At 48.8% G+C, this 14,134-nt stretch overlaps 2 protein-coding genes across 2 annotated transcripts in view; one reads left to right on the top strand and one right to left on the bottom strand.

Annotated features, from left to right (window-relative positions):
- Nek6 (NIMA related kinase 6) overlaps nucleotides 1–10,172 on the top strand; it is a 74,002-nt gene extending 63,830 nt beyond the window's left edge. Inside the window, exons 8-10 of the mRNA XM_027423654.2 lie at nucleotides 923–1,017; nucleotides 5,779–5,892; nucleotides 8,401–10,172. Coding sequence (XP_027279455.1) covers nucleotides 923–1,017; nucleotides 5,779–5,892; nucleotides 8,401–8,511 — 320 coding nt within the window. The 3' untranslated portion in view covers nucleotides 8,512–10,172. The remainder of the gene's footprint in view (nucleotides 1–922; nucleotides 1,018–5,778; nucleotides 5,893–8,400) is intronic.
- A 757-nt stretch (nucleotides 10,173–10,929) lies between these two features.
- The window catches only part of Psmb7 (proteasome 20S subunit beta 7), a 60,411-nt gene continuing 57,206 nt past the window's right edge, over nucleotides 10,930–14,134 (bottom strand). The window contains exons 7-8 of the mRNA XM_027423652.2: nucleotides 13,438–13,589; nucleotides 10,930–11,176 (exon numbers count right to left, since the gene is read on the bottom strand). Coding sequence (XP_027279453.1) covers nucleotides 11,065–11,176; nucleotides 13,438–13,589 — 264 coding nt within the window. The 3' untranslated portion in view covers nucleotides 10,930–11,064. The remainder of the gene's footprint in view (nucleotides 11,177–13,437; nucleotides 13,590–14,134) is intronic.

Genomic DNA, 14,134 nt, shown 5'->3' on the forward strand with positions numbered 1-14,134 from the left:
ATAAAATCGTATTGTGGGCAAGCCTGTGAGTAATTTTCTTAATTAGTGATTGGTGTGGGAAGGCCCAACCTATTGTGGGTGGAGCCGTCCGTGGGCTGATGGTCCTGGGTTCTAAAAGAAAGCAAATTGAGCAAGCCATGGGGAGAAAACCTGTAAGCACCCCTCCATGGCCTCCACATCAGCTCCTGCCTCCAGGTGCCTGCCCTGTTTGAGTTCCTGCCCTGACTTCCTACAATGGACTATGGATATAGAGCATAAGCCAAATAAACCCTTTCCTCTCCAGTTTGTTTTGGTCATGGTGTCTCTTCACAGCAATAGAACAGTGACTGAGACAGCAGCAGACAGCCAGAGTGGGGAGCTAAAAGGTCATAAAAGCCTAAAACTGGGGTAAGACACCCCCCACTGACAGACTTCCTTCAGCAAGGCTGCCTCTTAGAGGTTTCCTTACTTCCCCAAACAGCACCATCATTCGGGATCAAAAGTTCAGTGCCTGAACCTACAGGAGACACTGCTCATTGAAACCGTCACACCCTAGCTTGCCATTGGTGAACCAAAGGATTCTGTCATCTAATGAATCGTCCCCTTTTTGTACACCTCTTGACTTGCCTGAGCCCCAGTTTCCCCTCCTGTGGCTTAGTCACCATGGACAGTTGTTCTTTTCTGTTGAGAGCTTGTTCTGGACTGTCCTGGATACAAACTGTTACCTGAAGAGATGGTGGTCATTTGCTTTTCTGCATTGGCTATATGGCCCCCAACACATTCTTAAATCTGAGGGGTCCTGGGGATTCACTTAAAGTTCTGTGAACATGGGCAACTATCTCAGATGACCAAGGAGGGGACAGGCCATATCTCCTCTCCCTGAGCCCCTGTTCTTGCCCCACTGAGGCCCACCTCTTGAGTCCTACCCCTTGTTGTGTTGCAGTGGGAACACCATACTACATGTCACCAGAGAGGATCCACGAGAACGGCTACAACTTCAAGTCAGACATCTGGTCTCTAGGCTGTCTGCTGTATGAGGTGAGTTTCTCATGTGCAGATTGGTGGCCTGTGGGGACTTCCATGGGGGCATAGGTAAGACAGGCTCACCGTATCCACTTATGGGGGTACCAGTGCTGCACATACACACCTGCAGGTCCATGACCCTTGGAGACTAGTCTTTCACCCTTCAGCAGACGTGGCCTCAGTAATGTAGTCAAGCCATCCTTGCTGGAAGAGTGGTTGGTAGTAAGCTGTACTGTGGGCTCCAAGAAGAGGATGGACCAGTGGGACATCCCCACTGCTCTTCTCTGGTATCTTTGGTAACCACATTTGTGTGTTATTGGTTGGTAGACAGATCCTATGCAGGTACTGGGAATGGGTATAGAGTCATGCCTGGCCCATACCCCTGTGTTACTACCCTAAGGAGTACTCCAGGCCCAACAGTGTGGGTCTTGCTGCATACCTTTCCCCTCCATGGCTGTTTGCAGATCTGGTAGCCAGCCTGGAGCGACAGACAGGGCTGCTGAGTCTTGGTATGCTCTGAATGAGGCAACAGAACAAGCATAAGCCTCACTCACCTAAGACAGCCGCATGTGGGGTCCTGGGTCAGTGAGGAGCACAGGTCGCCAAGAGAGGTGAAGCTTGGGCCATCTGATGTCTCTATGTCAGTAGTTGCACCTCCCACCAGCCTGCTGGGACCCATTCCTGGGCTCCCAAGAATCTCCACTGAGCCCTGGCTGCCTGACTGGAGTCCTAATATATAAAGGTTATAGACAGGTGAGAACTATGGGATTGGGACTGAAACCTTGTCTGTGTTTTGCTAGCCTGGAACTTGGGTGGGGTTGTGAGTCTGGCTTGAACTGATCAACCTAATGAACCCCATTATTAAACTGATTGCTGAGGACTGACTGCAGCAGTAACACTCATGAAAGTGCCCCAGGCTACACCAAAAGAAATTAATTCCTTGGCTTCTGGGGACTGCCTCTGCTGTGTAAGCTGCAGCTCACACTGCCCCACCACTGATTCATATGGGGCCCTTTGGCAATGAGATTGCAGCCTCCTGTCCAGGGTCAAAATTCTAATCTCTTTAAAAGGTATAGAATTCCATGTCTTTCTTTTTGAGCCAGGTGCTTGAGATGTGTTAAGGCAGGGAGGGGTGGGAGATGGAAATACTGCTACTGAGCCTGCATCCCAGCAGGTGATGGATTTTAAATGCTTGGCTAGAAAAGATGCCCCTGTGGATTGGTTGTGTGGGTTATCTCCTAGGGCTGGGTAGCCCAGTGTCATCAGGAAGGCCTGTGGGCAATTCAGCCCAGGACAGTCAACAGTGGAGAAAGCCAAGTCTTTTCAAGACTCTGAGGCATCAGTTTCAGGAATAGACCTAATGAGTACCTGACTAAGGCCTGGGGCCAAAGAGGGGATTCAGAGACCCCTGTGAGAGAACATGACCCAGACATTTCAAATGCTGAGGTGAGACTCTTATGTTGACGGAAGTTTCTCTTCCGCCAGGTCCTGCAGCTGTTCAGTCCCAAATAAACACACAGAGGCTTATATTAATTATAAACTGTTTGGCCTATTGTTCAGGCTTATTACTAACAAACTCTTTACAGCTTAAATTAGCCCATAATTCTCATCTGTGTTTAGCCATGTGGCTTGGTACCTTTTCTCAGTTTGGCATTCTCATCTTCCTTCTCTGTGTCTGCCTGGCAACTTGTCAGGTACTGGGTTGAGACTCCCGTTAAAGAGCATGACTTAGCCATGTCAGGTGCTGGGATGAGGGGACAGCTGTTCAGGAACTCCCAGATACTCTTATTAGACTTGTGAGATCAGGAAGAGTGGGTGATTTTTACTTCATTTTTGTGAGCATGCTCATAGAACTCTCAACCATTGGGGCCTCCTAAGGGAGAGATGCAGTTCCAGCAGGAGCCCAGACTGGGCAAAAGGACCCAAGGTCCAAATCTCAGCAGTAGCAGTCCTTGAAGAATTAGGTCTTCAGCTCCAGTTGCCCCATGTGTGGGATAGTCTGCCTGCCTTGTGGAGAGAAGTGCATGAGGCCCCGTGATTGAGGTACCCAGGTCCCGACACTCAGACGTTATCTGTGAGCCCACTGACCAGCTGAGTGAAGCAGCTGGCGCTTGCTGCCAGTCCTTAGACACCCAAAAGCTTGACACATTTCCCTTTTTGCTTTGGCCAACAGGGGGTCTCAGCACAGCTCAGCTTTGGTCCTCATGGAAGGAGTCCCCTTTGACCTACTCTCATGTGTACTGTCCTAATCCAGATGGCTTCTCTTTTTCTTTTTCCATCCTGTGCTGTGTATTTTCAGAAGCTGCTCTCTGTCCCCTTAGAGTCATGAGGGTCTCTAAACATAAACACAGCCTGACTGGGAGGAGAGCTGTGTGCATCCCTCTCCCATTGAAAGAGTGGAGGATGACAGCTGGCTCCCTCTGCTCCTGCCAGCCCTGTCCCCTGCCCAAGCCTTTGTTACTACTTCTCAGAGGCAGCGGCAGCGGCAGCCCTATCTTGGTGTGCACCAAACCCAGCCATGGCTTTGATGGGTTCCCAGCCAAGCAGGCTGTTCCAAGTCCTGACTTGGTACCTAAACACATAGAAATCACCAGGCCAGCATTAATGGGACTAACATTCAACACCCTATCTATCCACAACAAGCCAGGACACTCATCTGGATCCTCCAGCTGTGACTTGGAGGGCACTAGGTCACTCTGAGGGCCACCTAGGAGCCCCAGCTATTCCCTACTATGACAGCAAATGTCCTTTTGAAGTTGCCCGATAATCATTGGCACCAAGACTCTCATTTTCATTTTTGGAGGCACATCACCCATGTCATGCCACTTTGCAGGCTTTATGGCAAAAACCACCTCCTGTGTACTTGCCGTTCCCTGCCTAGTATAGGTCACTGCAGCAGTGTTGTGCAGTGGGGCTCATGTGTCCCCACCACCTCTGAGGAACCCAAGGTCAACAGTTCCGAAAACCTGCCTAGCCCAGGGTAAACTCCTGCATCAAACCCTAAACCAGTGCCCCCTATTTTTGAAGCCATCTGTAGACCCCACTGTCCTACCCATGGTCCTTTCTGTTCTTGGAACCAGGCTTATCCCAGGGGTGAACAGAGGGTGAGGGTGGACCAGGAAACTAAAGCTGACAGTCATACAGCTTCCCTGAGTTCCCTCCTGCCCTAAGCTGGCCCACTCCCCAAACAGAAGTCCAGAGGACTCCTAGGGTATGCCAAGGCCAGGGCCAAAGGGACCTCAGCCAGTGAGCCAAAGCAAAGGCCTTGGCAGGCTGGCTCCCCAGTAGGGAGTCAAACAGATTGGACCTGGACTGGGTAGGGCATGACAAAGGCCAATGGCTCTTCACTAGCAGAAAGGACTAGGTTGTCTTTTGTCAGGAGGTAACAGGAAGTGAGTGACAAGGAAATACTTGAATGCCATTATGGATTATCAGAGTGACAAAGAAATACTTGAATGCCATTATGGATTATCAGCAGATGGGGCTCTTGGGTGCCATGCCGGGCTACCCCCATGCTCCTGCAGACCCTCCCTGAGGTTTCCCCCAGGTGCCTTGAACATGGTAGGAAATGTGGATACTTCAGGAAGAGGGAGGCCTGAAAGTTCTCTCCCTGGGTGCGAACACACTAGGGCCACTGTCCAACAGTCCTGTCACTCCCCAGTGATCATCAGCCTGCCTCTCTTAAGGTGCCCAGGGTGGTGTCTGAGCCTTGCCACACCTTGTAGGCTGGGGCTTCCAACTTAACATCCACCAACTGCAGAGCCCAGCTTCTCTCCACCCTGGAGCTTCCCAGAGAGAGGGCACTAGCTGCAGACAGCAGTAAAGGAAATGGTTACACCTCTCCCTCTCCACATCTGTCCCAAGAGCATTAGCCCTTCATGCAAGACCTTTCACTCAAGTTATCTTTCAGGTAGTCATGTTCCCAAGAATGGTGTTGCCACCACTCTTTAGATAAGTCCGTCAGAGCCAAGTATGGGATCACTTGCCTGTAACCCAAGCACCCAAGAATGTGAGGCAGGATTACCACAAATTAAGCTAGCCTGAATGACACAGTCCCAGGACAGCCTGGGATTCGAAGTGAGACCTTCAAACAGAGATGGGCAGAAGGAGCTCAGTTGAAAGTGCTTGCCTTGCATGCAGGACTTGGATTAGAACCCTTGGCATGCTGAAAGAGCTGTGTGCTGTGCATGTGCACTGGGTAAGTGGAGACAGGTTGATTTCTGAGGCTCACTGGCCAGCCAGCCTAGCCTATCACTCAGTGACAAGTGTCATGTCAGACCATGTCTTCAAGAAGTGGATAGTGCCCCTGAGGATGAGAGAGAGAGAGAGAGAGAGAGAGAGAGAGAGAGACAGACAGACAGACAGACAGACAGACAGACAGACAGACAGAGACAGATGAAAATCTGATGGGCAGTGTGGTGGCACACACCTTCAATCCCAGCACTTGGGAGTTCCAGGACAGCCAGAGCTGTTTACACAGAGAAACAAAACAAAACAAACAAACAAAAAAGTAAGAAAACCTGTTAGGCTTAGGCAGAGCCTAGGGAGCAGAGTCTCTTTCTTGTCAGCTAGTCCTTGGGAGGAGGCCTAAGAGAGTTAGGGATGTGGCCTCAGGAGTCAACAGCACTTCCTTATTGCAATCCCAACCTCCTTGGGCTCCAGAGAGGGAGAAGCCCACAGACACTCAAGTACAATGGAGACCAACCAGTAGTCCCTCTGGCTTCTGAAATCCTTTAGACATTGATTGCGGCTGATGGCTGGTCCCTTCCCTTGCAGATGGCAGCTCTCCAGAGCCCCTTCTATGGAGATAAGATGAATCTCTTCTCCCTGTGCCAGAAGATAGAGCAGTGTGACTACCCACCTCTCCCAGGGGAGCACTACTCTGAAAAGGTGAGTGGGGGAGGGGCGAGGTGTACTTCCAGGAGGGGTGGTGCTGAAGTGCCGGAGACTTGTAGGATGCAGCAGCACACAGCTGCAGTAGGACCTGATGCCAGCCTAGGGGCACTGAGTAGTGGGGGGTGAGAGGCAGGAACTCTGGGCTAGCTAGTTGGTCTCCTCCATGTAACAGGCCTGTAACCCTGGAGTTTTGACTTTTACATTTCATGCTGAGTGCAGGTGCTCTGGACAGTTACTGGCTGTGTGAAGGTCATCTTCAGATGGGTTAAATTATATCTCCCTCATGAATAGGGGGGACTGATAGGCCGCCTGGCACATTCCTGGTTCAGGGAACAGTCAAGACAGGTCTATATGCTTCCTTCATTACCCTTAGAGTCTTGTTTTCCTCATCTATAACATGGGGACAAAACTAGAATCTCCTGTCCAGGTTCATAAGGATTAATACATGTATCTTGCCTAGCAGAGCCAAACCAGCATCCACCACCACCATCCAAAGTATCTATTGGAAGTAACACAGCTCTATGTAAATGTTGCTAAATATCACCTGTCATGTCTGTTGAGGGTCTGAGGTCTGCCTCTCACTCTTCAGAACCCAAGGCCACTGTCTCATGATAATGGCTCACATGTATATAACCTTTCCCTCATTATGTGTCTACTAAGGCAGTGTTCTCAATCTTTGGGTTGCAACCTCTTTGAGGGATCAAAGGATGCTTTCACAGGGGTCACCTAAGACCATTTACATTACAATTCATAACAGTGGCAAAATTAGTTATGAAATAGCAACAAAAGTAATTTTATGGTCGCGACTCAGCCTAACATGAGGAACTATACTAAAGGGCTGCAGCATTAGGAAGGTTGAGAACCTCTGCGCTGAGGAGAGCCCACCATCCAGATGAGTTGAGGCTTTACAAGTAACACTTTATGTATGCTGGGAAAGCCTAGGCGGTTCAAGCCAGCCTCCAGTTCACTGGTCCTCAACATGCAGAGCACCACCCCTGGGGTGGGGAGGTCAGGAGTCGGCTCCAGTGGTATGAGGAGTTCTTACTAGCCCCTCCGACGGAAAGATCTGTGTTCTGAAGAACAGGCTGGAGCAAAGGAAGAACGGATTACATTCTTCACAAAATTCGTTGTTCATTGGCGTGTTCCTTTCTTTGTTTAAACTACAACTTCCACACTACAAAAAGATTTGCAACTTGGCTGTAATGAGTTGTGTGCTCCTGTGCCAGTCTGCCAGGGGATACCATCCATTCCACTTCAGTTGCAAGGCAGAAAGAAAGCCTCCAGAGCCCTTAGCTTTATCTCCTAGGGCAGACATTCTGTCTCACTAGCACATGCCCCCGGCAGGTAGTGGCTCCAGACCCTCTTAGTCAGCACAGGGTGTATCCCTAAATACACTCCACTTTTAAAGCTCTATTGTGTTTTAAGGTGTCTTGTCTTTGTTGTTGTTTCTCCCTATGACTGGTAACTATGTACTCTGCTTCTAAGTAGTTGCAGGACAGATTTTACCTTGACGTGTTTTTCATATTTTCACCTGATGGGTCAGCCATGGTTCCATTGCAGAGCAGCTTCAGAAGTCACTGTTTGTAGGTGACCTTGGACTCCAGATGTGCTACAAGCACCATTTTCATCTGCTCATGGATTTCGGTGTTTATAAAACAGTCGGACCACAAAATGACCAGGCAAAGGAGGGAGGCACACCCTATGGTTCTGTAGGCCACTTAAGCCAGCTCAGTGTGGCAGGAAGTCCAGGACTGGCCCCTAGCTGAAGGTGTATGCTTGTAGCCCCAGGCTCTGCCTCCTGAGACCTAGAGCTCTCTGGTCCAGGACCCCCCCCCCCCCCCGGCTTTTTCTGTTCACCACCAGTGCCCCAGCAGCAGGCACTGAGATGGAAACAGCCTGCCCAGTGTTGCACGTTTAAGACCCAGGCTTTTTTAAGGTCATTATTTTAATTACCATTAAAATAACTAGCACTCTGGCTATCAGAACGAGAGGGATCAGAGGCTTAAGTGCCCCTCCTCCACCCTAGCGGGTGAAGCCTCAGTGTCTGGATAATTAAAAGCATGTCTTTCATGAGCACAATAAGAGGCCAGGGGGTATTCAGACTGTAGCCTTACTGCATGTTAATGCATTTATTATGATCAATAAGCTCTTTCCTTGAGTTTTCTCTGGTTTGGGCTTTGTGTGACTGACAGCAGACACACATGTATACAGGGTACTCATACTCACAAATCTGCACAAAGGTGTGCATAGGTGAAAACTGGAAATTATTTGAGGGTAACAACTCAGGGTCTCAAAGCATCACCTTTGGAACTAGACAGGCCTAGGCATGCATGGACCTGGCCACCCCAAGAGCTGTGTGACCATATATCTTATCCTTCAAAGCACTCTTCACTTGGAAGGGGACAACACTACCATCTGAGGTACCATGTGGTCTGCCACATGTGGATGTGGGTAAAAGTACCTGAGTACTGTAAGACTGACAGAACTGCTCTTTCCTTGCAGCTGCGGGAACTGGTCAGTATGTGTATCTACCCTGACCCCAATCACCGGCCTGACATCGTATATGTGCACCAGGTGGCTAGGCAGATGCATGTCTGGGCATCCAGCACCTGAATGCAGCATGCCTCATCAAAGCTAAACACCACTTGTCTTACTTGAGTCCTCTCCCCAAGTGGCACCAGGAAACTCCCACAGCCAAGACCAGAGGGCTCAGCAGGCTACCAAAGGCGGCTGCCTCTGCCACTGAGCTGAAAGCAGCTGGGTTATGGTCAATCTCCAAAGTCCTTTCTTTGAACTCTTGCAGACAACTCTGAGCTGGCCTATTAGTGAGGGCAGTCACTGAAGCTCCCTGTACCAACTGAAATGTGAACCTCGGCCTGGTTTCTTCAGACCTGTCCAGGCCCCACACTGTCAGACTTGTAGCAAACAGGGTGACTGGTGTGTGTCAGCCTTTGCAAATGGTTAACACCCGTTGATTTAGTTCTTGGTACCTTTCCATACAACCAGGCTGTGTGCTTCATTTACTCTCTCTTGTAAGGGGATACAATAGAAATAATGGTTTAGAGTAGAGATTTTGCTAATACTTTCTCTGCATTTTATAACTTGATGAGTGACAGTGAGGAGCAGCCAGCATTGGCATTGAGATGCATGGTGTCTGGGAGACAGGAGGGTCCTCCTCTTCTGAACCCTGCCATGTACCATCGCCTCCTGGAATGCTGTGGCTCACTGTATGATAAGTGTGAAGCATTTTCATGGGGAGATGGTAAGAAAAATCCAAGAGCTTTGCCTTCACACTGGTCTTTTCAGATTCTGGTGTTGTACCCTCCTAGTGTGATTTGGGCAAGTTTGTTGTTTTTTTTCTGACAGAATCTCAAACAAAAGATGTTACTTAGACACAGCAGCCTAAGTTTGTTATCCCAGCACTTGGGAGGTAGAGGCAGGAGGATCAAGAATCCAGGGTCACCCTAGGCAATATGGGAAGTTTGAGACTGGACTGGACTACATAAGATCCTATCTCAAATGTAAAAAACAAAAAAACACGAGATGCAAATCAGCCAGCAGTGGCAGGTGATCCAAAAATGCAGCCTGTCACCCTTTCAGAAAACTCAAGTCCGTGGACCATGAGAATCAAGAATTAAAATACAACTGTATTATGTGCAGGAAAAGCAGAAATATGTTCATTTACTTTTTGTTCTCAATAGGATTAACTGTGAAGACTAATTTATAAATGTGAATTTAAGGAAACTTAAGTGCCAGAGGAAACTGTCTGAATTATTTTGTTCTACTATAACAATGGTCTCAATCTGGGTCATATTCCCTTTGGCAAACCTCTACCTCCAAAAAATATTTACATTATGGTTCATAAAAGTAGCAAAATTAGTTATAACGTAGCAACAAAAGTGGCTTTATGGTTGAGGGTCACCATAACATGAGGAACTGTATTAAAGGGTGACAGCTTTAGGAAGGTTAAGAACCACTGGCCTATGCACTCCAGGTATGGCCTCTGCCCAGAGCAAGCTCTCTGTGTTTTAGACAAAGTGGGAAGAGGAGTGACTGCTGAGCACCTCAGGCTGGCTCTAACAGCAAGTCAGCACCCTCCTGAACTGCAGACCAAACCAAGCACACAACAGCAGCATATCTTCTTGAGGCACCTTTAGAAACAACTGGCCAGACCCCAGACACTCCAAGGAATACCAGAATATTTTTAAGTTCCCCAAGTAATTCTGAGAATCAGCCAAGCTGCCACCCTCAATAAATCTACTGCATTCTCTCAAGCTGGCTCTAGCAGTTTCCATACGGTAAGTGGGCCTCCAGTGGCCCAACCCATAATACTCACTCTGGGGAGGATCAGAGTCTTTCTCCTGCCCAGCACCAACTCCTGAAAGTTTTCCTTACTCTTGGAAAGAGGCTCTGTTCTACCTGTCCTTGGCACAAATAGCCTCTGTAGAATAAACAACTTAATTTCAGTACTCCAACTATTATCCATACCAAGAGAACCATCTGCCCAATAAAATGACCCTTGGGATGTCCAGAGTTCACCAATCACCATCCAGAGAGGCAGTACAATGCTACGTCCTAATTATTACAAAACTGCAAACCCCAAGCATTCCTTTGATTGTCATGAGAATGGCCAGAGTGCAGCTCACCAGTTTCACACATCCATGGGAAAGCCAAGTTTCCATCTACCTTTCTCTAGACCTGAGCATGTATATACCCAAGAACTCAAATTGAAGGTGTCTGTCTGGTGTGTTATGCAGGGGCAAGGTATGGGTATACTTGGGCCTTGTGCATGCACGGCAAGCCATCGACTGGGCCATGCCACAGGCCAAGACTCGATCGTTACTTTCCACTTGACAGACCCCTGTCGCCACCCCCAGTGAAGATGAAGTAAGCAAGCACAGGCCTGGATCACACACGTTCATTTGGAGAGCCAAAGGAACCCAATCTGGTTTCAGGCCACACCACTGACACAGAAGGAGAGTCAGGTCAGTTGGAGCCCAGACCCACAGTCCACACATTACAGCCACTCACTGGGGTTTTATCTTTTTTTAATTGAGCCTCACTCAGCAAGCAGTAGCTGAATGTGTGTTTTTGGGTGGGGTGGGGTGGGGTGGGGTGGGGTGTACCCCAGTCATCCAGAGAGATAACCAATTACCCCAGCACCATTCACGAAGTGTCCATGGTCTGGACAGTCTCTTCTAGCACCTCAATCTCCAGAGTGGTGACTTTCTCAGTGAGGACCGCTGTAGTGCCTTTCTCGCACCTGTACCGGCCAAACCTAATGAGAGAAACAAAAGCAGTTAGGCCAGGACAGAGACATTGTGCCCAGACAGCAACAGGCTTGACAGGAGTCCTGGCTCTGAGAACTCCAGCTCTGTGGCTTCAGGGAGTCAATTGCCCTTCACTTCCAAATATCACAAAATGGGGATATTTGAGGGGGGTGTGTGTCAGACAACACTTAAGAGGAACAGAAAAAGCACTGGTTTTCCATTTTCCTTCCACACTCCACCGTCCTCCGTACATGCTAGAAACTACTTGGTCATTTGACTTCAGGCTGTTACTTAAAACACACATCCTTCTGTGCAGCAATGTGACACAGTATGACCTTCTGCCCTACAACTCCAAAAGCACCAGCAATACAACTAACATAGTCCACAGCCAAGCTCCAGGCTCATCACTTCCAAACACACAAGGCCAAGTGTCTCTGCAAGGGCATAGGGGATCACCACCACACACACCCACCTGACCTGCCATGATCATATGCTCCTAGGAAATTTGTCCATTCAAACAGGCACTTGGGCTCCAAAAGGGAGCAGAAGAAAGGGTACCTGATGCTCAGGTGGACTCTAGAAGGCACACTTTTTCAAAACACATCTGTCCTTGTTCCCTTAAGGTTTAAAGATGTCTCTTGGTACAAACCAGGCTGGGCTACTGGCAGTTAAGTGCTGCCTTCAGACCAAAGTCCCAGTGGCCCAAGAAGCTGACTCATCTGATTTTTACTCTGTCTTTAGTGGGAGTGGACACAAGAGCTCCTGTACCTTTTGGGTAAGGCTATTGGCCTTAGTAGCATGCAGGGCAGCAGCCAGGTCCATAGTGGTGATGGGCATAGAGCAACTGGCAAGCCTTTGCCCCCACCTGTTACCTGTTGTCTGCTCTGGGGAGGGTTCCCTTATCTAGGCAGCATTCTTACAACCATTAAGTAGTCCAAAGGACAATGGGATTCTATAGTGTGTAGATAATTGGTTCTGTCCCAAGGCAGATTAATGCATATCTTCCTGTGCTAAGCCCCTTCCTTATCACCTTACCAGCTAGCCCCCTTGTCACCTTGTTGGGTCCATACCCACCCCAAAGGCTAGGATGGAACCTGGAGCCTCACATTTTAGGCAAGTGTTCTGCCACAAAATCACATCTCCGGCCCCACAGTGCTACCTACCTTTTGCAACCACACCCAGTTTTCAAAGGTAGCTTTTAGACTTCTCCACCTGGGGACTGACAATTCAGTCCACATGGGGCAGAACTCCCCAGTTCTCTGCCCAAAGGATCAGCATCCTTCAGTAGAAGCCGCTCTCCCAAACCAGCCTGTATACTAAAGGGGGCTTCCCATTTCACTCAAGGCCTGGGGAACTCAGATCACACTAGCCTACCTCTATCATTTCAAATACAAGACTGATACCCAGAGCCACCATGCCAAACAGTGGCCACCCCAGACCTTAACCCACCGCTGGACACTAAGCTTCCACAATGCTGAAAGAAGCCTACAGCAAAGAGCTGCTGGCACTGAAAGCCATCCTTTCCTTATGAATCTAGAACTAGGGCTCCTCAGTGGATATAGGAGCAAGCCTTCCAGGTTCTGTGCTACTAACCAGAGCCCAGGCCCAGTTATTGCTGACTCACTCAGGTGACTGTGGCTAAAAGCAGAACTCTGGACCCACAGTGCTAAAGCAGCTGAATACCCATAAGAGCTTTCTTTCGATCAGTACAAGCAAATGCAGGTGCCAGGTACTAGGCCTAGATCTAGAACATCACCTCACAGCTTAGATCCTGGCTTACATCACTGAGGTGAAGCATCCATAGAGCACAGGACACAGGTTAAGTGGCACAATTCCCTTTTAGCATGAACAACACTGGTAGCCACCATGGCCACATTTCAGAGGCTCCTAGCCACAGGCTTAGAACCTTTAGGGTGTCTTGGGCCAGCCTGAACAAAGTTTGTGGGCTGGCTACCACAAAACCCAAATACCTCACAAGATTCCATTCAGGGCTTAAGATGCTGAAGAAAACCTGAGGGGAGGCAGGGAGAAGAAACCTCTATGACCCAGCTCTCAGCCTGAAGCTCTCTCCTGCTGACATGATAGACGAAGACACTTCTCTATGCCTGACCACAGCCTGTGATCATATAGTAGTAGCCTTGACTCAAGACCTGTTGTATAAGCTGCTTTAGAACACAGGCTTTTCTAGGTGTGCAGAAAGCCCAATCCAGATGGCATGGAGATTCCAAAGGTGACAGGACACAGGAAAAGTGCCATCACCTTCCCTTACCTTGTCCCCTTCTTGTTGGGCACTGAGTATGGACGAAGAAAGTCCAGCTTGCTCTTGCTGATGACACACAGATCGATGTTGCTTCCAGACCCCAAGTCATTAAAGATGCCAGCTGCGATAGCCTCACTCACCAGCTTCTTGGCTTCTTCTTCCTGAGAAAGCAAAAGGCAGCCATGATGAGTTGTATCCATGGAGAATGGTGGGCGGCTTGCTCAGAAGAAACACACAGGACCCTCCACAGATGCATTCAAGAGTGGTGATTAAAACTTCCCTACAACTATGACGCTCTCAACACCCATTTTTCAAAAGAAGAAAAGATAGCAAAGAACTCCATTTGGCTGGCCTAAAGGTCTTCAGGTGGTAAGTGGAGACTTGGGCCTTTTAAACCTTTCATGCCCGTGCTCGTTCTTCACCACGATATCTTTCATCATATGTTGTCAGCATCCACCATTTAAAGCAAGACTCAGTAAGTTCTTCTGTGAACTGAAAGAAAATGGCCCCAAAGGGAATTGCACTAATAGGTGTGGCTTTGATGGAGGAAGTGTGTCTCTTTGAGGGTGGGCTTTGAGGTCTCCTTTGTTCAAGCTGCACTCAGTGAGGTACACAGTTCACCTCCTGTTGTCTGTGCATTAAGATGGACCTTCTCCAGCACTGTGTCTGTTCACACACCACCATGCTTCCCACCATGATGATAGTG

This window comes from Cricetulus griseus, chromosome 6 (assembly GCF_003668045.3).
Source record: "Cricetulus griseus strain 17A/GY chromosome 6, alternate assembly CriGri-PICRH-1.0, whole genome shotgun sequence".
NCBI classification, from domain to species: domain Eukaryota; kingdom Metazoa; phylum Chordata; class Mammalia; order Rodentia; family Cricetidae; genus Cricetulus; species Cricetulus griseus.